General features: G+C 44.1%; 1 protein-coding gene across 1 annotated transcript in view; it reads left to right on the top strand.

Moving 5' to 3' along the window:
* LOC133376439 (uncharacterized) overlaps window positions 1-17461 on the top strand; it is a 28630-nt gene extending 11169 nt beyond the window's left edge. Inside the window, exons 3-4 of the mRNA XM_061608573.1 lie at window positions 11445-11612; window positions 12714-17461. Coding sequence (XP_061464557.1) covers window positions 11445-11612; window positions 12714-12958 — 413 coding nt within the window. The 3' untranslated portion in view covers window positions 12959-17461. The remainder of the gene's footprint in view (window positions 1-11444; window positions 11613-12713) is intronic.
* Window positions 17462-25244: the final 7783 nt, after the last annotated feature.

Raw genomic sequence — 25244 nt, 5'->3', positions numbered from 1 at the left:
ATCTGTTACTAGTTCATTTGGGCATCCCCATCTGGCAAAGATGTTCTTCAGACAACTGATAACAGTAGAGCTTGTTGAATCAAGCACATATGCAATCTCTATGTATCTGGAGAAATAGTCTATTGCAACTAAGTACTTTTGTCCTTGTAACTCACAGATGTCTACGCCTACTCTCTTCCATGGTCTATCTGGCAATGGAGTAGCAATGAGTGGTTCCTTCTGTTGTTGTCAGGCCCAGGATGGGGTTCAAGAACGAGACTCGAGGGTGAAAGCAATTCTTTCTTTATTAAGGAGATTTCCACATTAAAAGTACGACGCTTCATGCACACAACTACTCTAACTCACATCCCTAACTTACTTTTCCTGCAGCGTTGTAAGAAAGTTGACAGAGCAAAGCTTTCCCACCTCTTCCTTGCTTAAGTAGGAGGTAGGCGTTCTCTAAGCCGAGCGCTTCTCCTGAGCGATCCTCCCCCCTCCTCCCGCCTTTGCTCGGCCCTCCTCTGCTTGCGGTGGGCGCGCAGAGAGAGCAGCTCCCCCCTTCTTTGCCCGAAGTACTGACATCTTTGAGCCGGCTGGGAGGAGGGAGAGGGGGAGAGCTGGGCACTGACTTCTTTCCCGGACTACCATGTTGGGGTGGGGTTAGAGTGCCTCTTTCTCCCTCCCCCTCCTCTCTCTGCAGCGCGAAAGGAGGCATGAGAATTGGCTGGGTTGCATCTCCAGCCGTTGGAATCTCAAGGTCTCTTACTGGCCTCTCTCTCAAACTCCCTTCCTCCTCATCCCCGCTCTGTAACTCTTCAAATCCCGGATCCCCCTCCCCACACTCCGGTACATCCCATTCAAGATCCTGATCCAGGGTCTCGACAGTATCCCCCTCCCCAAGTTCTTCCTCCCTCCAACCCTCGGGTCTAGGGCGTTGAGGAAATTTCTGGTGGAAGTCCCTCACCAGTTCTGGCACGTGAACATCCTCTGCATTTTCCCACGACCTTTCCGCTGGGCCATAGCCCAACCAATGGATCAGATATTGCAGCTGATTCCTTCTCCTCCTGGAGTCTAAAATCCTCTCGGCTTCAAACTCCGTTTGCCCATCTATCACTATAGGGGGTCCTGGTGGTATCTCTGGCCGGAGAGGGCTCGGGGGGTGTTCTTTGGTGAGCAGGGAGCGGTGAAATACGGGATGCATCTTTTTTTTTTTTACAATAATTTTTATTCAAATTTTCATAAAACATACAAAACAAAATCACAAAACATTCAAAGACAAAAAACAAAACAAAACAAAAATGATTAAACAAAAAAATAAAATGTTGACTTCCCATTTGTCGCAGATCAAATCAGTTATAGGTCTACAATATATAACAATCTTGTCTCTTAAATTATATTATAAAATCACTTTCCTCCAGTAGTTATCTTAATTTATCATCAAATCTCATAAACATTACTTTATTCTTTCCAGAAAAAGTCAAAGAGAGGTTTCAATTCTTTAAGAAATATATCTATCAATTTTTCTCCAAATAAACATGTCGATTAATCCATCTCGTTAATAATAATAATAATCTTATTGTCATAACCATAGTCCAAATAAACATATCGATTAATCCATCTCATCAAAATCTGTTAGGTCCAATAATTTCAATAGCCATTATTCCTATTAATTCCATCTTCCATCTTCAATAGTCCTGTTAAGTCCAGTAATTTCAGTGTCCAATCTTCCATTATCAGTATTCCATAATAATCTTGCTGTCATAGCCATAGTCATATAATAAGAGTCTGATGGGAATTTCCTCTATCCCAAATATTTTCTTGCCATCAATTCTGAATAAGTTGCTGAAATATTGTTGTAAAGTCATATCTGTGTTCTTCTTTTTTACAAAATGCACTGGCTCATCTCTTGAGAGTTTTTCCATTGTCACATGGCTGCAGTTAATTCCATAGATTTTCTCTATATCAAGCTCCATCACGTCATTCCAGTCCAGAAGATTATCCAAGCCATTGATAACTTTATCTCTAATATCTTCATTAATTTCTTCAGAGATAACGTTAAATTCCAAACAGTAGATTTTATTTCTAATATCCATAAACTCCAGATCTTTTTCCAATTCCACATTTGTTCCAATCTCCAGGGCTTGTATCTTCCCTTTATTTTTTCTTTTCTCATCTCTGATCTCATTCTCCTCTCTCACAGGATCCCCTATTTCTTTAAGCTCCTGCGTCATTTTGCTCAGTTCAATTTTCAGCTCCTTACTGCCCTGTCGCAGGGTTTGTTTCGTTATCTCAATCTCATCCATTATTTTCTGAAACATAATTACTTCCAGATTCTCAGCCACTTTCTTGATTGCCATTTTTAAAACCACGAAAACAAAACAAAACAAAAATAAAGAAGAACCACTTCTTATTTCAGCAACAATTGGGTTAATATTCCAGGCTTGATGACATCACAGTATAAACAGAGCAGCCTGCCTTATCTCTCTATGTTCAAGAATACAAAACAAATTTAGTTCCCAGCATCAAAACAGTTAGTGGCGTCGTGAAGAAGCAGATTCGTCAAAATAAAATAGACCAAAAAGAGAATAGTCCCAGACAATATAATGTTCCTCGGAATAGAAATCCCTCTTCTGTTTATATCTTTAGAATGCACTTCCAGGACAGCTTTTTGCAATAGAAACAGAGATAAGCTGTTAATTTCGTGAATAACAGAGAAGAGTTATAGCTCACCCAGAAGTTCTTTAAAGCTGATTCATTTGACAAATCTCTTTTTGCTGCAACAATTTAAACCAAGTAAAAAAAATAATAGAAAGAAGGGTGCTTGCCTGTTAGTCCGTTTTCTCTTTGAAGAAAAGATAAACGTATCGCATTAATCAGATAGAGCTTGTTCGGAAGTCCGTCCGGCATTGCTGGCTGGACCTTTTCTCATAAATTAATGAAATCCAGTCCTCCCAACAAAAACAGGCTTTTGAGGTTGATCTCTACGTTTCTCCCTGCCCGGGAGAAATTTCATCAGTCAAAAAAAAAATGTTCTGACTGATTTATATCTGAATAAGCTTCTTTTGAGGCGGGAGCCCGTCTCAAAAGCAGGCAGAAGCGAAGTCACCCTTCTCGGAAGTCCCGAAATACGGGATGCATCTTAAACGTGGGTGGTAGTTTCAACCGGTAAGCTACAGGATTGAGTTGCGCCTCCACCTCGAACGGGCCCATCCTCCGGTCCTGCAGTTTCTTAGACTTACCCAGCATGGGCAGAAACCGGGTGGAAATCCAGACTTGGTCTCCCACTCGGATTGGTGTTCCCTCTTGGCGGTGCCGATCCGCCACACGTTTGTAATTTTCTTTGGCTTCATCTAACTGTATGCGTAAAAGTTGTTGCATTGCCTGGAGTTCTTGGGCGAATTCCTCGGCCGCTGGCACCGTGGGTGCCTCTCGGGAGCTAGGAAAAGCCTTGGGATGAAAGCCATAATTTGCAAAGAAGGGAGTTATAATAATAATAATAATAATAATAAATTTAATTTCTTTGTCGCCTATCTGGCCAATGGCCACTCTAGGCGACTTACAAAATTATTAAAATACAATTAATAAAATACAGTAATACAATAAAAACAATAGATCTACAACAACAATATTAAAACTGGGTAGGAGGCATTACAATTATATCGATTAACCCTCCCCGGATACCCCGAAGTCTGCCGTGTGCTGGTGTGCAGGGCATTATTATAGGCGAACTCCGCTAGGTGCAGGTAAGACATCCAATCACTCTGCTGGTACGAGATGTAACAGCGTAGATAGCCCCCTACCACTGCATTAATGCGCTCTGTCTGCCCGTCCGTCTGGGGATGATGCGCCGATGACATTTTTAATTCTGTGCCTAGTAGTCTCCACAGAGACCTCCAGAATCTGGCGGTGAATTGGGTTCCTCGGTCCGAGACCAGGCTGTCTGGCAGTCCATGCAGGCGATATATTTCCCTCACGAACAGTTTGGCTGTCTCCTCCGCGTTGAGTATCCCTGCACACGGCAGGAAATGAGCCATCTTAGTCAGGGTGTCGACAACTACCAGGATGGCTGTCTTCCCTTGTGATTCAGGGAGATCTGTTATAAAGTCCATCGAGAGTTCCTTCCAAGGGCCCTCCGGTGTGGGTAAAGTCTTGAGTAGCCCCACTGGCTTTCCCGGCGCATGTTTTGCTCTTAAACAGACCGGACAGGTCTGTACATAGGTCTCTATCTCCCTCCTCATCTGAGGCCACCAAAAGTCTCTGGAGGTTGTTTGGATAGTCTTGAAAATGCCGAAGTGTCCTGCCGCCGGGGAGTCATGGCACTGTTTTAACACTCGGGTCCTCATCTCCCCCGGGGGCACATACCTCGCTGACCTGCGGCACAGCAGGCCTTTACTTTCGTGGAACCCGCTTTCTTTCATGGCTGGGGTGTCTAATTCTGCCCGGCATTGCAGCGCGTAAGGGTCTTGTGCCTGGGCTTCCTTAAGCTCTTTTTCCCAGGACTCTTGACACGCACCCGCCACTATCCTCTCTGGGGGGATGATGTGTTGAAGTGTGGCTGGTGGGAGCCCTTCTCTGTACTCCGGCTTTCGGGACAGGGCATCTGCCCTCTGGTTTTTTACTTGTGGGTAGTAAGTTATCCGGAAGTTAAACCTAGTGAAGAACTGAGCCCACCGTATCTGCCTTTGGTTCAGTTTCTTGGCAGTCTTTAAACTCTCGAGATTCTTATGATCTGACCTAACCTCAATCTGGTGCTGAGTCCCTTCCAGGTACTGTCGCCAGTGTGAGAAGGATTCTTTAATCGCAAGGAGTTCCTTCTCCAAGACAGTGTAATTGCGCTCGGGGTCCGTCAGCTTCCTCGAAAAGTATGCGCAGGGGTACAGTCCTTCCCCTTCTTTTCCCGGTTGTAACAAAACCCCTGCAATGGCCAGGTCAGAGGCATCTGTCTCCACGATGTAGGGTAGACTAGGATCAGCAAACTTCAAGATCGGCTCCCCTGAGAAACACTCCTTTAGCTCCTCGAAGGCTCTCCTTGCCTCTTCGGTCCACCGGAAGGCTTCTTTTCCCCGTAGGCATTCCGTCAGGGGGGCCGTCAGCTTGGAAAAGCACGGAATGAATTTCCGGTAGTAGTTAGCGAACCGCAAGAAGCGCTGGATATCCTTCTTGTTCTTGGGCTGATTGCATTCTAATACACAGTTCACTTTGCCCGGGTCCATCTCTATTCCCTCTGGAGAGATCCTATACCCTAAGAAATCCAGGGAAGTCAGGTCAAAACCACACTTTTCCAACTTCGCATACAGCCGATTCTCCCTCAGTCTCTGCAGCACTGTCTTCACGTGCTGCTCATGATCCTGTGGATTCTCTGAGAAAACCAGGATATCATCCAGATAAATAATAACGTAAGAGTCTAGGAGGTCTCTAAACACCTGGTTCATGAAATTCTGGAACACTCCTGGACAGATGGACAACCCAAAAGGCATTACGAGGTACTCAAATTGACTTTGAGGGATCAAAAAAGCCGTTTTCCACTCGTCCCCCTCCCTCATTCGTACCAGGTTGTACGCCCCCCTCAAGTCCAGCTTTTAAAAAACTTTGGCTGAACGCAACCGATCCAGCAGCTCCTTTATGAGGGGCAGGGGGTAGCTGTTCGGTATAATAATCTGGTTCAGCGCACGGTAGTCATGGCACAGGCGCAACTCTCCCCCTTTTTTCTTGACGAATAGCAAGGGAGCTGCCGCTGGAGACTGTGATGGTTGAATAAACCCCCTTTTCAAATTCTTCTCCAAGAACTCCCTCTGCGCTTCTCGCTCCTGTTCCGTGAGTGAGTAAATTTTCCCCGCTGGGATGCTGGCTCCAGGGACCAGATGGCGCAGTCATACGGTCGATGTGGGGGTAGGGTCTCTGCCTCCTTCTCATCGAACACATCCTGAAACTCTCTATACTTGTCGGGCAGTGTCACTTCCTCCGCTCCTGGCTCGGTCCCGGCCAGAATGGCCCCTGTCTCCGAGGGTCGACAGTTCTCATGGCAGTATTTGGAGGTGAACACCACTATCGCCTCTCCCCAGTGAATCCGTGGCCCATGCTTCGCTAGCCATGGCATTCCCAGGATCACCGAGAAGCTGGAGAGTTGTGAGACGTAGAAGGAAATATTCTCTGAGTGGCCCCAGATTTCCATCTCCATTTCTTGAGTCGCTCTAGTTACACCTCCAGACTTCAAAGGCCGTCCGTTGATGGTCTCCACGGCTAGAGGCTTTTCCAACTTCCATGTGGGAACGGCATAGCGGTCCACTAACTTTGCATCCATGAAGGAAGTGGAGGCTCCGCTGTCTATCATTGCCTCTGTCTCGAAGCTCTGTCCCCCCGTCATTGTAATCCGGACCGGTAATACTAGAACTCCCCGCGACTGGGGTTGTGTCTCTGCAGGCCCTTTATTTAGAACGGCCCTCAGCCCTCTGGCCTCTACGAGAGCTGGGCCATCTAGTTTCCCGACAGCTCGGGCTTCCCTGCCTTAGCTCCACAATTTCTCGCGAGGTGGCCAGGTTTGGCGCAGTACAGGCAGAGGTTCTCCCTCCGCCGCCTCTCCTTCTCCTCGTCCGTCTGATGCCCCTCAACTGCATGGGTTCCTCACCACTGCTAGTGGAAGGTGTCGAACTTGGGGGGAGACGGGTTCGGGGCAGGGGTGTGGGAGCAGGGTATCGTGTTGTCTCCTGTCTTTTCTCCAGTCGGCGGCCTTCCAGTCGATGGTCTACCTGCAGACACACACGGATCAGATCCCTCAACGTGCCTGGGGCTGACATCCGGGCCAGTTCATCCAGGATCTCTGAACCCAATCCACTTTGGTACAAATACATGAGCGCTGGATCATTATAATCAGTCTCTTGAGCTAGGAGTTTGAATGTGTTGGTGTAACTCGCCACTGTCCCCCTCCCCTGTTGAAGGGCGCTGAGTTTTCTTGCCACTGTCTCTTTCCTCTGGGGGTCTTGGAACATTTCCCCCATGGCCGTCTTGAACCCAGCGTAAACACTCAACAACGGGTCTGCACGGATCAGGTAAGGGGTGGCCCACTTCGCCGCTTCTCCAAGGAGGCTTACTACGAATGCCACTTTTGCATCGTCCGTTGGAAATTCTGCCCTGCATACTTGCATGTAGAGCTCGCATTGGGCCAGGAACGTGGCAAATTGATCGCTCTGCCCTGCATACCTGGCGGGCAGTCCAACTGGAGTCTTGGCGGGGGCTGCAGCTGCACCAGGAGGCGCTGCCTGGATCTAGGCGATTGCCGCCCTCAGAGCTTGGTTGTCTACCTGCAGAGCCTGCGTTGCGGCTCGCAGGTTCTGATTCTCGGCTTGCAAGGTGATAAAATTCAGCTGCAGCGCTTGAAAGTCTGCCTGCAGCGACTCTAAGGTGATCCCTCCTGCTGCTCCCACGTCCATCTTGTACGGGGCAAGTTGCGGGAAGTTTGCGGGAGGTAAAGGTGGCTCTGTCAATCTGTCAGGCCCAGGATGGGGTTCAAGAACGAGACTCAAGGGTGAAAGCAATTCTTTCTTTATTAAGGAGATTTCCACATTAAAAGTACGACGCTTCATGCACACGACTACTCTAACTCACTCTCATCCCTAACTTACTTATCCTGCAGCGTTGTAAGAAAGTTGACAGAGCAAAGCTTTCCCGCCTCTTCCTTGCTTAAGTAGGAGGTAGGCGTTCTCTAAGCCGAGCGCTTCTCCTGAGTGATCCTCCCCCCTCCTCCCGCCTTTGCTCGGCCCTCCTCTGCTTGCGGTGGGCGCGCGGAGAGAGTGGCTCCCCCCCTTCTTCGCCCGAAGTACTGACATCTTTGAGCCAGCTGGGAGGAGGGAGAGGGGGGGAGCTGGGCACTGGCTTCTTTCCCGGACTACCATGTTGGGGTGGGGTTAGAATGCCTCTTTCTCCCTCCCCCTCCTCTCTCTGCAGCGTGAAAGGAGGCGTGAGAATTGGCTGGGTTGCGTCTCCGGCCGTTGGAATCTCAAGGTCTCTTACTGGCCTCTCTCTCAAACTCCCTTCCTCCTCATCCCCGCTCTGTAACTCTTGAAATCCCGGATCCCCCTCCCCACACTCCGGTACATCCCATTCAAGATCCTGATCCAGGGTCTCGACAGTTGTGAAGGTTTATTTGTCTGGCAAAACTCAGTTTGTTATTATTGCCTTGAGGTCTTGCCCTATTCGTGGCCACCAAACGGTCATTCTTGCACGTTCTCTGCACTTAGTGATTCTTTGATGACCTTCATGGAGTTTTTCCAACATTTCCTGTCACATTGTAGCAAGAATGACAATTCTATCACTAAATAAGACTGTTTCCTCCAACTCTGTAAAATTTCCCTTTTCTGCAAAGAAAGGTTTAAGGTTAGTTGTCACTTTAGACATGTACAATGGCCAACCAGTTCTGACAAATTTCAGCACTGTTGAAAGGTCTGGGTCAGTGCTGGTAGCTGCTTGAATGTGTTGAAGGAGTGTGGTAGATATCGGCTTAGAAGCTTGTAGAAGATTTACATAGACTTTGATTTCTTCAACTAACTGGGTTGTTTCAGGGTCTGGAGTTTCCAGTGGATTTCTTGACAGTGTGTCTGCTACAACAAGAGTCTTGCCTTGTCTGTATTCTGCTTGAGGATTGTACCTCATCATGTATAAAAGGAATCACTGACATCGTATTGTTACTCAATTGATTGCAATTTATCAGCGGTACCAAGGGTCTGTACAGAGTGTAGCCCATAGAGATATTTTGAGAATTTTTCACAAGCCCAAACAGCAGCCAGATATTATTTTTCTATCTGAGCATATCAGGTCTCAGCTTCTGTTAGTGTTCTTGAGTGATTGGCCACTGGTTTCAACTCTCCATCATGATTTTGGAGTAGTACTTCTCCCAGACCATAACTGCTGGCATCAGCACTCACTACGGTCTGCCAGTTAACTTCATAGTAAGCAAGTACTGGAGCCTCTGTTAAGAGATTTTTCACTGTTGAGAAGGCCTTTTCTTGGCTTGGACCCCAGCACCATGTGCTGTCTGCTTTCAAAAGTATATTTAATGGGTGTAGTTTCTCTGCCAAATTTGGCAAGAAGCATCCTAAATAATGTACCATTCCCCAAAATCTTTTCAGTCCTGTGATGGAGTCTGGAGGTTTGATTGTAGAAATGGCTTCTACTTTCTTAGGATCTAGACTCACACCATGCTCATTTATGCAGTGTCCATGATATGTAAGGTCTTCCTGGCATAAGATGCATTTGCTCTTGTTGAGTCTTAACCCTGCTGCCCTTACTGTGGCTAAGACCTTGGCCAATCTTTCATTATGTTCTGCCATTGTGGCACCATAAACCAACACATTGTCCATGAACACTGAAAGGCCTTTGAAGTGTTGTAACAGTTCCGCCATTTCTCTCTGAAACAGCTCAGGTGCACTTGAAATTCCAAATGGCAATCTCTTGAAGAAGTATCTCCAAAACAGAGTGATGAATGTAACCAATTTAGCAGTGTTGGCAGCTAGGTGGATCTGCCAGAATCCACTTGCTGTATCAAGCAATGAAAATACATGGGCACCAGCTAACTGTGGCAGGATATCATCCATAGTAGGAAGAATGTACTTTTCCTGCTTGACAGCTTTATTTAGTGGTTTTAGATCCACACATATGTGTACTGTCTGTCCTTTCTTGGTACTGGAACCATTGGCACACACCAATCAGTAGGTGCTGTGATAGGTTCTATGACTACACAGTGAACCATTCTATCCAGTTCTGCTCAGAGCTTGGAAAAGTTACTTTTTTGAACTACAACTCCCATTAGCCCTAGGCAACATGGCCACTGGATTAGGCTGATGGGAGCTGTAGTTCAAAAAAGTAACTTTTCCAAGCTCTGGTTCTGCCTTTATTTTGGGTAGCAGTGGAACTGATATTGTTCTGGCAGTGTGAATAGCATAGGTACAGCCCCTTCTTTGAGCTTTGACTGTACTGGTGGTGTCTTCAAAGTTCCAACTGTGTCAGGGAATTTCTGTGGAAAGCTCATCTAAACGTTGCACCAACCCCATCATAGTTGCAACATTTCAGCTTAGGAAGTTATTGGTCTTTGCAGAGATCACATAGACCTTAAAGTCATAGTCATTATCTCTATAGCAGGTTCTTGCTATGAAGTATCCCATGCAATTTAGATTCTGTCCTCCAGGACCAGTTAAAACTGCTGTTGTTTGGTGGAGACTAGGCGAGTTAGAAAAAGACTTGTAAACAGACTCAGAAATTATGCTGACATCTGCACCAATGTCTATTTTAAACTTTATCGAGAGCCCACTGATTTGTAGTGATACTTCCCAAGGATCTGTGGAATTTTCCACTCATGTGGCTGGACCCAGAAAAAATTGTTCTTGACTTTTCTGCTGCTCCACAGTTTCACTCACCATTCTAGTGTGGCACACAGCGGCAAAATGACCTATCTTCTTACATTTGTGGCATTCTGCAGCCTTAGCAGGACAGACTGCTCTTTGTGTATGCCCTTTCCCACATCTTGTGTATCTGGGGCTTTTATTTGAGTATTAGATGTTTGGCTGTATATTTGTTTCTGGTATATTGGAGTTTGGGGTTTCCATTTCTGCAGGGGTTTCTTGGCTATTTCTTGTAGCCCTTTTAAAGCACCCTGGTCTTGGACCTGGCCTTTTATAAGCTCTGAGTTTCTTATCTCCACAGCTGTCTCCAAAGTGAGATCGGATTCCATCTGCAGCTTCTGGGACAGGTCTTTATCCAAAATTCCCACTACCAATCGGTCTCTGAGCATTTCACTCCTGGTGTCCCCAAAAGCACATTCATCAGCTTTCTCATGCAGCCATCTTATGTATGCCTCTGCACATTCCCCTGGTTTCTGATGAGATTTTTCTGTGGCACAAAATATTCATCAAATTTCCCCAGGTCTAGGAGATAGTCATCCTGGTCCTCTGTAGCAGCAAACTCAAATGATTTAAATATATGCTCTGCTTGCTGACCCATGGCATAAATCAAGGAGCATACCTGAATTTCTTCCTTCTCTTCATTCAATTTTGTAGCAATGTGGTATCTGGAAAACCTCTGCTTCCAATCTGGCCATGCTGCAGGCCTGATGAAATCAAAGGCCTCTGGTGTGAAAAATTTTGCCATTGCTTTCCTTTGGGTTTTTTTCCAGGTGTCTCAGGAGCTCTACTACTCTGGAGACACTGTGAGGATTTCTTAACTTCTGACACCATGTTATATTGATCAGGATGAGACCAAGGATAAAATAAAGCTTCTTTATTTAATAATTCTTAAACAGTAAAACATCTGAGTTTGTTCTGTTAGGCCTCGCCCAGCACACACAGCACTGACTAACTAAATCACCTTAAAGACACATTTCACTACAGTTATCATTCCTTGTATTAGTAGCAATAATCCAGCATGCTTTTATTTACCAGCATAAGATGTGGAATCACCCTTTCATCTTCTCTTCCTAGAGCTAGCTGTTGGAGCATGCTCACTAGGTGGCCTTTCAGTGTGGGTTGACCGCTTTCAAAAGAGCCCAAAGATCCAGCCTGGTTCAGGAAAAAAAGAAACTGTTCCAAAGGGATTGAGAAGTCCTGCAGATTGTGTTAATGTACAGACTTGCTTTGGACTATACGGAGGTATGTGCTGGGATCAAAATATAAATTAAGAGTTCTCTATAAGAGATGGAAGAAAGTTAATCGCTTCAGGAATGGTTATTGTTTTGATTGAATTAATATGGGCCTTAATAGCAAAGCTGTTGTCGGGGGTGTGTGTAGAGACAGAGAGTGTGATATGTTTTGAACTGTATATATTAAGAGAAGAGTCCAGCCAAGCCCAGGAAGGGAGAAGCTGCTCCAGAGAGATTGAAAAAATTTGCAGAGTTTAGCAGTCCTGGATATAATTTAACAATGTGGCATGCATGGACATGATGATGCTATTTAGGTCTTCTCTTAGTGCCCCCAAAGCCTTTTGAGTCCCCTCTGCCCTCTTGGCCATTAGGTGGTGAGGTGGTTACCCTTTTCTCCCTTCAGTGCATATGACTGAAGGAGGAAGTTGAAAGAGTGGCACAATTCCCTCTTTCTCTTTGAGCTCTTTTTAAAGCTCAGATTAATTCTACTGGATCCAACTTTTATCCAGATCCCTTGGAAAAGCACAAACCTAGAAGATTTTGACTATTTCCAGGACTTGAGCACAAAGGAAAGAAGACTCTGCATTCTTCAAAGGACACCAAGTACAAAGGATTGTGACCAATATCAGTTAGACTGTTTCTTTGTTATTCTGCACATCCTATGGGTGCTAAATATAAATGTAATGTCTAACATTGAGAATGAGTTTGTTTCAGTGATGGCAAACCTATGGCCCTTCAGATACTAACTCCCATTAGCCCTGCCAGCAAGTTTGGGATGATAGGAGCAGGAATCCAACAGCATATGGAGAGTCATAGGTTCCCCTCCCATGCTATAAAGCAATAGCAAACAAATAGTTAACAAGTATGCAGCAGCACCTGTCATCAGCCTTTTGAGAAATCTGGGAATCATAATTTGCTTTTGGACTGTTTGTCATGTCACTTTATGTTCCTGCCTATCCCTATTTTTATGTTGTTTGTTTAAGAAATAAATATTTTTTAGAAAAATTATTGTGAGTTACAACCATTACTGACATGTGTTGTTTATAAATATATGTAAAATAATTGTATGTATTTCAACATACAAGTGATCTCTTTTGTTTCGGGTTGCCAGGTTCAGGGCCTGAGACTGATCCTATATCTTTAGGAGAAGAGAAAGTCAGCCAAGTGCAGGTGTTCTTGCAACACTGTAATGGGGAAAACCACAAGGTGGAATTCTCCCTTCCCCCTGCACAACTTTTAAAGATACAGAAGACCTCTTGGAGGCTGGGCCTGGGCAATCCTCCCGACTTAAGGATGGAAAATGGAATATTGGTGGACAGCAAAAGAGGTTTAAAGATGCTGTCAAAGCTAATCTAAAACAATGTAATATGGGCATTGAGAACTGGGAAGCCTTGGCCCATGAGTGTTCCAATTGGAGGTCAGCCATTATCAAAGGTGGTATGGACTTTGAAGAAGCACGAGTACAGGGCGAAAGGGACAAACGAGCTAAGCGGAAGGCACGTCAAGCAAATCCTCATCGTGACCATCTTCCATCTGGAAACCTATGTCCTTATTGAGGGAGGCTGTGTGGATCCAGAATTGGCCTCCACAGTCACTTACGGACCCACTGTTAAAGACCTTACCCTGGAAGACAATCTTACTCGGCCATGAGTGAATGCCAATGAATGAATGAATGAAAAATACAGTATTGGTTTTGCTGCAAAAGACTAATGGGCACACCTCTCTAAATCCATTAAGTTGCAGGAGACATCACCTGACTGATGAGTGATCTCTGTGTGCCTCCTCCAAAAGTTCTGATTGTGGCTGTCTCTGTAAAATACCTACATGACCAAAATACCTAGGCAGGTGTCCTTAGAATTTTGTCACATCAAAGTGGTTGCCTTATCACCTCTTTGGTTGGACTGACCTGGAAAGAAGCCTTGGCATCCCTTGCCTTTCGCTCTCTGAGTTATTGGCTGCTTGTGTCTTTTGCCAGGCATTTTTAATCAAGCACACACTGTTTTGCCAAATCTATCCTGAGATAAAACACACGCCTTGTGCCTTGTTGACATCAGATTTCTAAAGCCAGCTGTGCAGTTGCCATTGTTTGGTTTCAATGCTTTTTACAAAGCATGTGGAAATGAATGTCCTCTTTGCTTAGGTTGAAGGATATGCCAAATGAAAAGCCTCCCCTCCCTTCCCACCAACTGCACAGATCTCTGTGTTCTTCTAGATGGCCTGATAAGTAGTTCTGTATCTGTGTGTGAAAGGAAGAGAAACAGGAATTCCGTTAGGAAGGCTGACAATAATCTTAGCTATCCCAGTGCTAGGCCTGGGCAGATGTTGCTGGCAGAAATCAGCTGTACTGCCTCTTTATAAACTTTTGTAGCTGCCAGAAAATAAATAGTTTACATGTATTTTGGCTCTTCCTTCAAACTTTGATCTGGCTTTTTATTTAAAAAAGAAAGAAAGAAACGTTCCTTGTACACACAAGTCATAAGGGAAGCCTTGTGTGTGTCAAGAAGGGGAGGTCCCAGGCAGGTGTTTATTGTGGGATGGGTGCTCCTTATGCATGTGAATTTTTCACAGCATGCATCTGATGTCGTTGGCATCAAAATGACCCCATTTATCCCAATTTCCCTGTCCTGGGGGAGATTTGATGTTTTAAAGAGTTGTTGCCAGTGACTCGTTTGCAATATCTGAATAAACTGTTTACAATATTAAGACCCTGTCTTGAACCACCCTTTGAATCAACCTATCACTCTTAGCCATGAGAAACACAGGGCTGCTTTCACACATGGGGCTGATTGCGTTAGTTTAACAGATTAAAAAGGTAGCGCTTCTGTCCCGATTTCTAAAATCCCTTTCACACTGCAGTACCTGTTGCATTAAGGAACAGCAGCTTTTTCAGCCAATGTACCGGCATTTCACGCAACAGTCTTTCACACGGCTTGTTTTTGTCCTTCACCCATGCACACTGTTCCTCACTGTGTAGGAGGTCTAAGATCTCATCCCGTCACCATGAAAGACCTCTCTCTTTAGGATCTGACTTTTAAAATTGTTTTAGTTGTATCAAGACAGGGGTATGTGTGGGAAATGCTGCTGCTATCTGCACCGATGCTGGAATACCGGTACAATGTTCATCAGGCAAAAAAAAACAAACCTGCGCGACTAAAGGGCAGGAACGCACTGCATGCTGGGATGCCTGCCACATGAGCGGCTGCAGCTAGCAATAAACTCCTGCAATCTTCCGGGTTCCCAGCCTTGCTAACAGATTATTTCTGGTATCATTTATCATGGAAATTAGCGCTAAACTTCCACTACATACCACTAGAATTCTGGAGCTAGTTTGTGCGTCGTGCGTAAGATCAAATATAATGCGCAAATTACCAGGTAAGAAATCATTAGAATAACGGAATTAAGTGCAGTGTGAAAGCAGCCACAATCTTGCAAGAGCCGAATGTGGCCGCAGTGATTCTTCTAGCACAGGGTTTAGGAAGGAGAAGCCCTCCTTACATATCCACATACATTGTAGGCATGGCTTCTTGGGAAAGAGCCATAAATCAGTGGTAGAGCATGTGCTTTGCATGCAGATGTTCCCTGGGTCAGTCCCCATATATGCAGGTAAGACTGGGAAAGTCCCTGCCTGAAACCCTGGAAAACTGCTACCACTCATTTTAGACAATACTGAACTAGATGGACCAATGGTTTGACCCAGTATAAAGCAATTGCCTGCGTTTTTATTTATTTATTTAATTAAACATATTCATTCATTTATTTTGTGCATTGAAAACATTTCCATCCTGCTCTTTCATTACACGCAATTTCAGAGCAGCTGAAACATAATACATCTGCATAAACAACAATATAAAAGGAAGAGGCAAGTAAAATGCAACCAGAATAACGATCAATCTGGCATTAAACTCCAGCAAAAGACCTGAGCAAAAAGCTAAACTTTAGCTGGCGCTGACAGCTCTGCAGTGTTGGCACCAGCTGAATCCCAGAGGGGTTGGCATTCTGAAGCTGTGGTGCCGCAACTGGGAAGGCTCTCCCCCATGTCACTGTCAAACAAAGCTCTGTAAATGGCATAAAGATGGCTCTCAAACATGCATGTTTGAGGAAGGATTTTGCATCCCTGGAATAAAATCGGGAAGAGGTTGTGGATGACTTTCTTTCAATCTTTCCTAAAAATCAACTTTTTCCTTTGTGCTTTTGGTTTAGTATCTTAGAACATCTTTATAGATAACTCTGTTACCAGTGCTTTTCCTCCCATTGTTGCTTCCACACTGGCAACACAAGATTTCTGCCCACATAGGTTGCTGTGACAACAACGCTAACAATCAGGGCGGTGATGCACCTTCCACAGGGCCTGGTGTTGTTTGTGTGGGGACTCTTGATTCATGAGTAGCAAAATCCTATTTCAAGAACAAAATAAAAACTGTATTCATGCCATCTCAGATGCCAGAATGAAGTATGCTGTTGGTTGCCCCATCATATGATCAAGCATGTTTCTGGAGGTATGAAACCTATATCACTCTATCCTTACTAAATCAATATCTAGCCAGGAGAACTTAGATTTTCTTGTGACTTCAGCAGCAGCATTCCACAGTTAGGAACATAGGTAGCTGCCTTATACTGTGTCAGACCCATTGGTCCATCTAGGGCTATAAATGCACTAGTCCCTAGAACAAAATGTTTCCATTAGCCACACCTGGAGGGAGAATATGGCTGATCTGCCAATCAGTTGAAAACATATCTTTGAAGCTGTTTTTTAAAAAAAAACAACACTCAAGCTGCTTCCACCAGGTTTTATAATAAAAAGGGGTGGGGCTTGACTAGCATTGTCTGCCCCCATTTTCAGAAGAGAGAGGGACTGACAGAGCAGTGACTGTATATATATCCTTGCTCACTACTGTCTGGCAGGTGACATGAGTATCTCCGCCACCTCTTGCAGGCCAAGTTTATCTTCTGAGAGATGCTTCAGGCTTGCTTTATATTTCCAGTAAAGCATGCCTTATCAACACTATTGTGCTGTTGTTAATCTGAATCAACCCCATCCTTCTAAATTGGTGAATGCCTTTTCCGCACAGATGGAGGATGTTCATCCTGTTCTGGATGGGGTTACACTCCCCCTGAAGAAACAGGTTCGTAGTTTGGGGGTTCTTTTCGATCCTTCCTTGTCACTGAGGCTCAGGTAGCCTCGGTGGCTCGGAATGCGTTCTACCATCTTCGATTGGTAGCCCAACTACGCCCCTATCTCTGCGGTGACAACCTCGCCTCAGTTGTTCATGCTCTAGTGACCTCTAGATTGGATTACTGTAATGCACTCTACGTGGGGCTGCCCTTGAAGACGGTTCGGAAACTCCAACTAGTGCAAAACGCAGCAGCCAGACTGTTGACGAGGACCAATCGGTCCTCACATATTACACCTGTTCTGGCCCGTTTGCACTGGTTGCCGATTTGTTTCCGGGCCAGATTCAAGGTGCTGGTATTGACCTATAAAGCCTTACATGGTGTGGGTCCGCAATACCTGATGGAACGCCTCTCCCGCTATGAACCTACCCGTGCACTTCGTTCGACATCTAAGGCCCTCCTCCGAGTACCGACTCATCGAGAAGCTCAGAGGGTAATGACAAGATCTAGGGCCTTTTCGGTGGTGGCCCCCGAATTATGGAATAGTCTCCCCGAGGAGGTACGCCTGGCGCCTACGCTGTTATCCTTTCGGCGCCAGGCCAAAACCTTCCTATTCTCCCAGGCATTTTAATTCATTTGTATGTATTTTAATGTTTTAATTACCTTAACATTAGGTAGTCTTATTATGTATCTGTATTTTATATCTTGCGATTTTTGTTGATTATTGTTATTATTGTATGTTGTACACCGCCCAGGGAGCCATTGGCTAAGGGCGGTTTATAAATGAAATTAAATAAATAAATAAATAAATAAATCTTCAGTAGGTGCTGGAAAGATAACAGAGATGGCTCCTATTTAAGGAGAGGGAATTTCAAAAGGTAGGTGCCACTACACTAAAGGTCTGCTTTAAATTAATACGTTTTTTAATACAATTAGAATCTCAAAGGTGGTGGGTGTGGCATTGTATGAGGGTAGGGAGTGGGAACCATGCTGCTAAATAGCCTGAAAACATGCTGCTCAGATTATGTTTTTTTTCTAGGCATCGGTTCTACTCTTTGGGGAAGGTGGGGATGGGAGAATTGAATGTCTGCAAACAGAATAATAAATCTGCTACTGAGCATCATATGGATCAAAAGATACCCTGGGATAGGATATTGCAGCTTCCATGACAGAACAGCTGTAGGCAAAGCACTGAGTCTCCAAAGAAATAATTTAAATAAATGCAAGAAATCAGCAGAAATACCAGCAAAGGCATTACAATTAATGAGTCTAAACAAACAAATTAATTTGCATATATAATCTGATGGGAATATTCATCTGAATGTTACAGGTTTTCAAGGGTTTGGACAAGATCAGAAACCAAGCTTGGAAATCAAACTGGAGAGTAAGAGAAAGAACTTCTCCATATTATGGCAATATTTACTGCACCATTTGCTAAGAGTAATAGAGTTTTGCTGATATCTATATCTTTTGTAATTGCATAATTGCACAGAAGATTGGAAGTATAGGCACATGCACATTCTATCTCTCTTTCTCTCTCATCACACACACTCAATTGTGGAAGGGCCCAAAAAGTCATGTAATTCAGTCCCTTTTTCTAAACATGACTGACCACTAGGGATGTGGTAAAATTCCATCAGAAACAGAAGTAGAAATTGATGAAGTTAGCAGAAGGTCACTATTTAAATATTAGTTATGGGAGATCAATAGGGCTTTCTACAGCCCCCCCCCCATCCATCCCATGGCTCCGTTGGGGGGGGATCAGGCCAACCCATCCTGGGTTGACCAGGGGACCACCTGGGCCACATTGGAGCCAGTCCCGATTAAGTTTGAAGGGTGGGGCTAATGTTTAATTTGGGTTTCAAAACCTCTAATTAAATATATGACTGGGGGCTCAAGGGAACGAGATGTTGTGTTTTCCTTCCCCCCCCCCTAAGCTGAGAGGAAGAGTCAATTCTGCAGAGTTTCCCTTCAGCAAACGCTGCTTGCAAAGCAACGCTCACACCCTGCAGGATTGCTCCCTCCACTCAACAGCTGATGAGCTGAGGCAGTGATCCTGCACGGTGCTGCTTTGCAAGTGGCTTTCCTTCATTTACCATAAACTGTATGATAAAAAAGTGTCTTTTGATGGAGAGCAGCAAAGGATTAAGTAGGGCAAAGGCTATACTCCTCAAGTTACTAGGAAAGAAATGCAGACTGATCCATTTCCATTTGCAGGCTACTGCCAGATTTTTTGTTGTTGTTCATTCTATAGGGGATAAAACAGAGGTCACCTTAGCACATTTGATAAGTGAAAGTGTAAGGGTGGCTGATGAGAGGAAGTGGTTATGAGACCCAAGCAAATACACGAATGAAAACCTAGCCAAGTTACAGCCAAGAGGCCAAGGTGATCAGGAAACAGACTTTAAGAATGACGCAGAGGAAGCTTGGTGGAGTTGCTTAACAAATTGCTCGGCAAAGACCAGCAGAAGCCTCATCGGATGCTGTTAGTAGGTTTTAGCCCTGGGCTCTGACACATGTCAGTACGTTGCTGCTCCTCCGACAAAGGGCCAGTGGAGACATCATGCCAAGCCATGGTTGGCGCTTTCCATCCATACAGCTGTTTTAAAAAGGAGACAGAACTATACTGACTGCTAGGGTCCAGTCCAGTCTGTTGTAGTAGGAAAATCCTTTAAAATCTGCTTGGCAATACAAGTGTATATATATAAAAAATAGAATATGGCTGTGTACTCACACATGATACATTTAAAGCACATTTCCCCCCACGCATCCCCACACAAAGAATCCTGGGAATTGCCATGTTAAGCAGGATGGGAATCATAGCTCTGTGAGGGATAAGCGGTATGTGTTTTGAATGTATGGTGTGTGCATAGCCTAAAAGTACTTCCAGTGTGTTCCAAGGGCTTCAGTGCTGCCTCTGTCCCTGTTTTGTTTTTTGCTTTTTCATTTTCAAAAGCTCCAGTTTCCAGAAGACAGCCTGGGAGCATCATCTAGTCCCTTCCCTCCTCAAGGCTCTTTCACCCCTACTCTGTTCAAAGTGTGTGGTGGGAAGAAGCCCCCATGCACTAGCCACTACTAGGCTGTGCAGAGCTGGAAAATGTCTGGAAACAGGAGCTTTTTAAAAGGAACAAAAATAAATCAGGGACACAGGCAGCACTGAAGACCTTGGAACACCTTGTAAAGGAATCCAGTGGCCTGAGGATTCTAAAGCGGACTCATGATCTGATCTGGCTTGTGGGCCTCCTGGATGAAATCAGGTAGGTCCACTTTGGAATACGAGTCTTGCAGATTCCTCCCCCATCTGTAAGCAACCGCTAGGAGGCTGCTCAGAGAAGGTCTGCTTTATCTTTGTGAAGCACACTTTGGCAGCGGAGAGAGCAAAGGGAATTCCATTGCAAAGCTGATGGATTTTCAGATAATTAAGTGTCAGCTATTTACAGTATTCAACAAAGAAGCTTGTCAGCTCAAAACTATTGTGGGAGAGGACTCAGGGCGTGACACAGTGTAGTGGTGGTGGCCATAAAAAAAAAAAAGGAAAACAAGGGAGGCCCTGTAATAAAATGTTGCTTTGGTACATGTATGGAGAGGGGAAGAGGAGAAGAGCCCTTGAAATCACAGATTGGGCTGGGTGAGAGCAGGCCTGATCTGCACCTTGCAAGCAAGGAGGCGCTTCCTGTTCCTTCCTCCTCTCCTTTCTTCCATGCAACTGCATGCATTTTCCCCTTGTTTGGGACTGTGTATGTGCATGTGTGCATGCACTCCTTATGTTTTTAAAAACATAACACTGTGTAATGCTGTAGCTGAACCCTGAAAGGGAATGGCAGCCAGCTAATGCAGTTCAGTTCTTTAAAATTGTGTTTTCTAAATAGGCTTTTGAGAGGTACTCACAAATGTTCCATTTAGCCAGGAAATAATGCTCTAATAGTCCTCAGCTGCCTGGCAAGCCAGCAATTCTGCACGCTCAGGCTGAGCTCTCAGAGTCAAGATGTTCACTCCTCTCTACCTCATGGCTGATAAATAAAAGTTCTTCAAGCTAAAGGAATCCCCACTGACATCTGGGCAATTTGTTGCAAATTTTCAGAGGAGGGCAGCCGTCTTGCTTTTTAGGATGTGTTGCTTTGGCGTCACTACAGATTTGTCATTGTCAATGCAGCCAACATTAATGAAGAAGCACTGCTGAGGTCTGTTTCTCCAGCTTTTAGGTGGTGTGCTGAAGGGCTAGCCAACTGACTGCACCACTTGTGGCAGCTCTGCCCCCAGAGCAGTGATTAACATTTCTGACAAGTCTTAGAAGTGCTGAGCACAGAAAATATATCAAATGTTTCCTGTTTCTTCCTGATTTATATCTTTTTTATTTTCATTACCTCTTCATGGATGCAACCTGTACCACTGTACTACATATGTACTTTTCCATTGGAATGGACCAATCTATCCGTGTTGGTTCCTTGCAAGTTTTTCATTTTTTTCAGTCTTAAGTACATTACTACATCACAATTCTTTTTTTAAAAAATCCTCACAAAAAAGGATCACCATTGTAATGCACATTCTTCCTAACATACACATTTTTGCATGCAATTTTGCCTAAATCTACAGATTTTTTGCAAGCATTGTTATGCACACCTCTGCCCAATATATGCAATGTCTGGGCACATGTTGTGGTGCAAAATTCAAAGGATAGCTGTGTTCTGGTTCGTGTGTTGTGCAAATTAGGTAGATTTGCATTAAAATGTGAAGAGAACTGAATTTCTCCCCCATCCCAAGAAGGCTGATGGGCTCCTGCTGGGAGAAAGGATGGGATATAAATTTAATAAATAAATAAATAAATAAATAAATAAAATTATTATTCCGATAATAAATTATTCCAACTTCTGGAAGACCTCAGGTTCCCCATCCCTGCAACAGAGCCTACTGGGAGGAAGGGCCGGATATAAATTTATTTATTTATTATAACAACAACAATAACAATAACAGAGTCACACTAATTTACACACACACACAGTGTATGTGCATTTCTTCCCATGATAGTCAATAGCTCTGTACATTTTGGGGCATCTTTCATGCTCTGCATTTAAAATCATGCCAAAATTGGACATAGCCAGAAAAGCACCTTTTTATACATTGCTAATGTTGTTGTCCACCACCCCATCTTCCCTGCAGAAAGGAGTGCTGCCTAGGTGCGTGTTGATGGTGTTGTCTGCATCACCAGAACTGTGATGTCATCATGATGTCATTCTGCTCCACTCTATATGGGAGTCTTACAGTCTTTCTAATGCTCAGTCACTTTCACCAGTTTTGTAGCAGCATTCTAAATATGGGTTGAAATTTGTGTTAGGCAGTCTCCCAATTGCTTCACACCCTTAAGTCACCATAGATCCAAACAAAATGTGTGCATTTTTTTTTTAAATAAAAAGTTAAGGGAGGAACTTGAAAACATCTCTCTGCACAGAATTGCCAAATAGGCAGGTTTATGATAATAAGAGGGGGGAAACATAAATGCTGAAAACAGATGTCTTTTTACTTATCTGTCTGGCACCCTTGCTCCAAGGACCTCTATCTGAACAGTTTAGCTTCACAACAAGTGTGTAAGGCCATCCCAGTGGGCTTCGTTGCTGCACACCGGGGTAGCCAATATGGTGCCCTCCAGAGAATATTGAACTACATCTCCTGTTATCCCTGACTATTGGCCATGATGGTTTGGGCTAATGGAAGTTGGGATCCAACATTTGAAGGGCAACCCATTAACAACTTCTGCTGTAAAGAGATTTGGTTTTCCTATATCTGAGGTCAGCACGTTAAACAGTGCACATAATCAATGGTGAAAGATATAGCAGAAAAAGGCAGAAATTACAAAACATTTTGTCCATTGCTAGCACCAGAGGCAAGCCTGCATGTTACGACAATCACCTGGCTGCCAATGAAAATGGCTGCCCAGTGTCAATCTCTCCCCCCCTTTGCAATGTATAGTATAACCTACTCCTTGTCCTGATGGGTTTTTTTCCTCCACTCCCTGGCTCTTCATCATTGGTTGTGCTGCATGGGGATCAGGAAATGTACAGCATAATGGTGTCAAGAAACAGAGTGGACAGAAGGAAAGTGTGTTGGGGGGGTTGTCACAGGGCTGCCATATTTGGTGTTAATCCTGAGTTTCTTCTAGCATACAATTTTGCCCTATGGGTAGCATTGGGGGAGAAATTCAATTCAGTTTACATTTAAAGCCCAATGTATTAAATTTGCACTTTCCTGAACAATATGAGAACTGAAGCACAGCAATTCTTCAAAATTTGCACGTATCTGAATTTTGTGATGCAGTTCTCCAACAGACCAAACAATGTTTACAGCCAAACAATGTATACAAAAATGCATATATTAGGTAAAAGTGTGCATAAAAATGAATACATTCATGGAAAAATAACAATGTATTATGTTTGGAAGAATTGCTTGCAAAAATGTGTACATTAGTCAAAACAGGAGACGTGCTTATTTGGAGAAATTCACACTAATATGCTGAAGAATTTTCTTGAGTTTAAAAAAAGAAATTCACCAATTGCTGCAGAAATGTGGCGAACTGAATATAAGATGGAAAAAATGAGGAACTGAGAATACAAAAATTGACAGATCCTTCCATTTCTAGTCCTGTGTTTCTTGTAACATGTCATCTTGCCCTATGAGGAATCAAGTTTTCCTACCTTGGTATCCCTTTCAGTGTAGGTACTAATTATAGAAACGTTCCATGCTAAAAATCTAGAAAGGAATGGAGGAATTTGTACAGGAGACACCATCAGTAATGAGCCACACAATGCCCTCATTATTAAGCATAATGGCTTTGCAAATTATGTGAGAGGTAAGTATGCTGCTGTCATTCAGCAAACATAACTGGTTTTTCAAGCAAAAAAAAAAATCTTTTAAAAAAAAGATTCTGGAATTTCCTGTGCAGCCAAACATTTGAGTACGAAGGAGCAGAGATTTTATAAAATCCCTTTTCACACTCAAGCTAAGCTTAAAGCAAAGTGGGGACTTTCCTCTCAGCTCTGTTATCCATTAGTTGCTCATCCTCCTTTACCTACTCTCTCTCTCTCTCTCTTGCATGTGTGTTTAAATGTGTCTCAAATAGCCCCATTGCTATGGAAACCCGTTTAGAAGTGTTACAAGAATCCCAACAGCAAAGTTGTCCCTCTCCTGTTCCACGTCTGGTTTATTTTTATTCAAAGGATGGAGGAGGCTGAATTATTCCTGATAAAAGCCTTGCCAGTATGCTGAGAAGATGTGAAATGTAATTTCCATTCCAGGCCATTTACGTGCCATGGGATGTTTCTCCTTCCTATATTCAGGCTAGGTCCTTGGGTAACAGTTTGGGTAATCAGAAGTGGTCTCTTGAATTTATTTGTTTGTTTCTTTAGTTGGTTGGCTGATTGCTTTCTAGGGCACCTACAGTGAAGGCACTGAATATAAAATACAGACATGCAGTGCCCTCAGCTTTACAATCCGAAAGGCCCATCTTGAAAGGTCATAGAGGGGAAACAGTAGAGTAGGGAGTGTATGAACATGCATATTACCAGTTCTAATGATTTGTCTGGCAAGAAATGGGGGTTTTAGGATGTGCAAATATAATTGCATAATATATTTCTTCTGGAGAGAAGAAATAAGAAAAATCAATCTGATTGCAACAGAAGTGAACAACCATCACGACACCCCTGCTCTGGATTGGAATCGATTTTTTTTATTTAAAAAATGATACTCAGAAGCTCCACACAGACACTCTAAATGCACAGAATGAACACATGGGGGGCAGAGTGTAGCAGCATGTCCTACTCATAACAATGGGTTGTAGCAAACTCAGTTTGACTCACAGTAGACCCACTGAAAATAATGGACCTAAGTTAGCCATGGCTATTAATTTCAATGGGTTTACTCTAAGTAGAAGTGAGTTGAATACAACCTAATGTGTTCCCTATGAGTGCAGACATTATCTAAGTTTGTACAAACTGTAAGCACAAGAGTGGTATATATACAGCTGAGACTACTGCAAAAATCAGGCTCTTCAACTGTGTTTACCAGCCTATACGAATGACAAATCTATATCTGTATCTGTATCTACACACCATGATTCTGTTCCTCCCCCATACATGCTTAGAGTGGCTGCATAGGGCTACTGATGGACGCAGGAAAATAGGGGGTCCTCTGGGCAGGGGTGGCCAGCGTGATGCCCTCCAGATGTAGCTGGACTACAACTCCCATAATCCCTGACCACTGGCCATGCTGGCTGGGGAAGGTTGGAGTGGAAGTCCCAACAACATCTGGGGGGGCACCACATTAGCTCTCCCTGCTCCAGGGATTTGCTGTCCAAAGTAGACTGTTTCATGTTACTTCATTGTAAGGTCATTCTTAAGTGTCAGGGTGGGAGGGTTTACAGGGAGGCAATGTGGCTGAGTGTATGAACACATGCTTTGTATGCCCAAAGTGTCAGGTGTAATTTCTGGTATTTCCAGTTAGAAAAGAATCATAGGCACAAGGGCTTGATAAGACCTCCACT

Source organism: Rhineura floridana, chromosome 1 (assembly GCF_030035675.1).
Source record: "Rhineura floridana isolate rRhiFlo1 chromosome 1, rRhiFlo1.hap2, whole genome shotgun sequence".
NCBI classification, from domain to species: Eukaryota; Metazoa; Chordata; class Lepidosauria; order Squamata; family Rhineuridae; genus Rhineura; species Rhineura floridana.
Note: the sequence above shows the minus strand (reverse complement) of the source record. Positions and strands in the feature narration are given on the sequence as shown.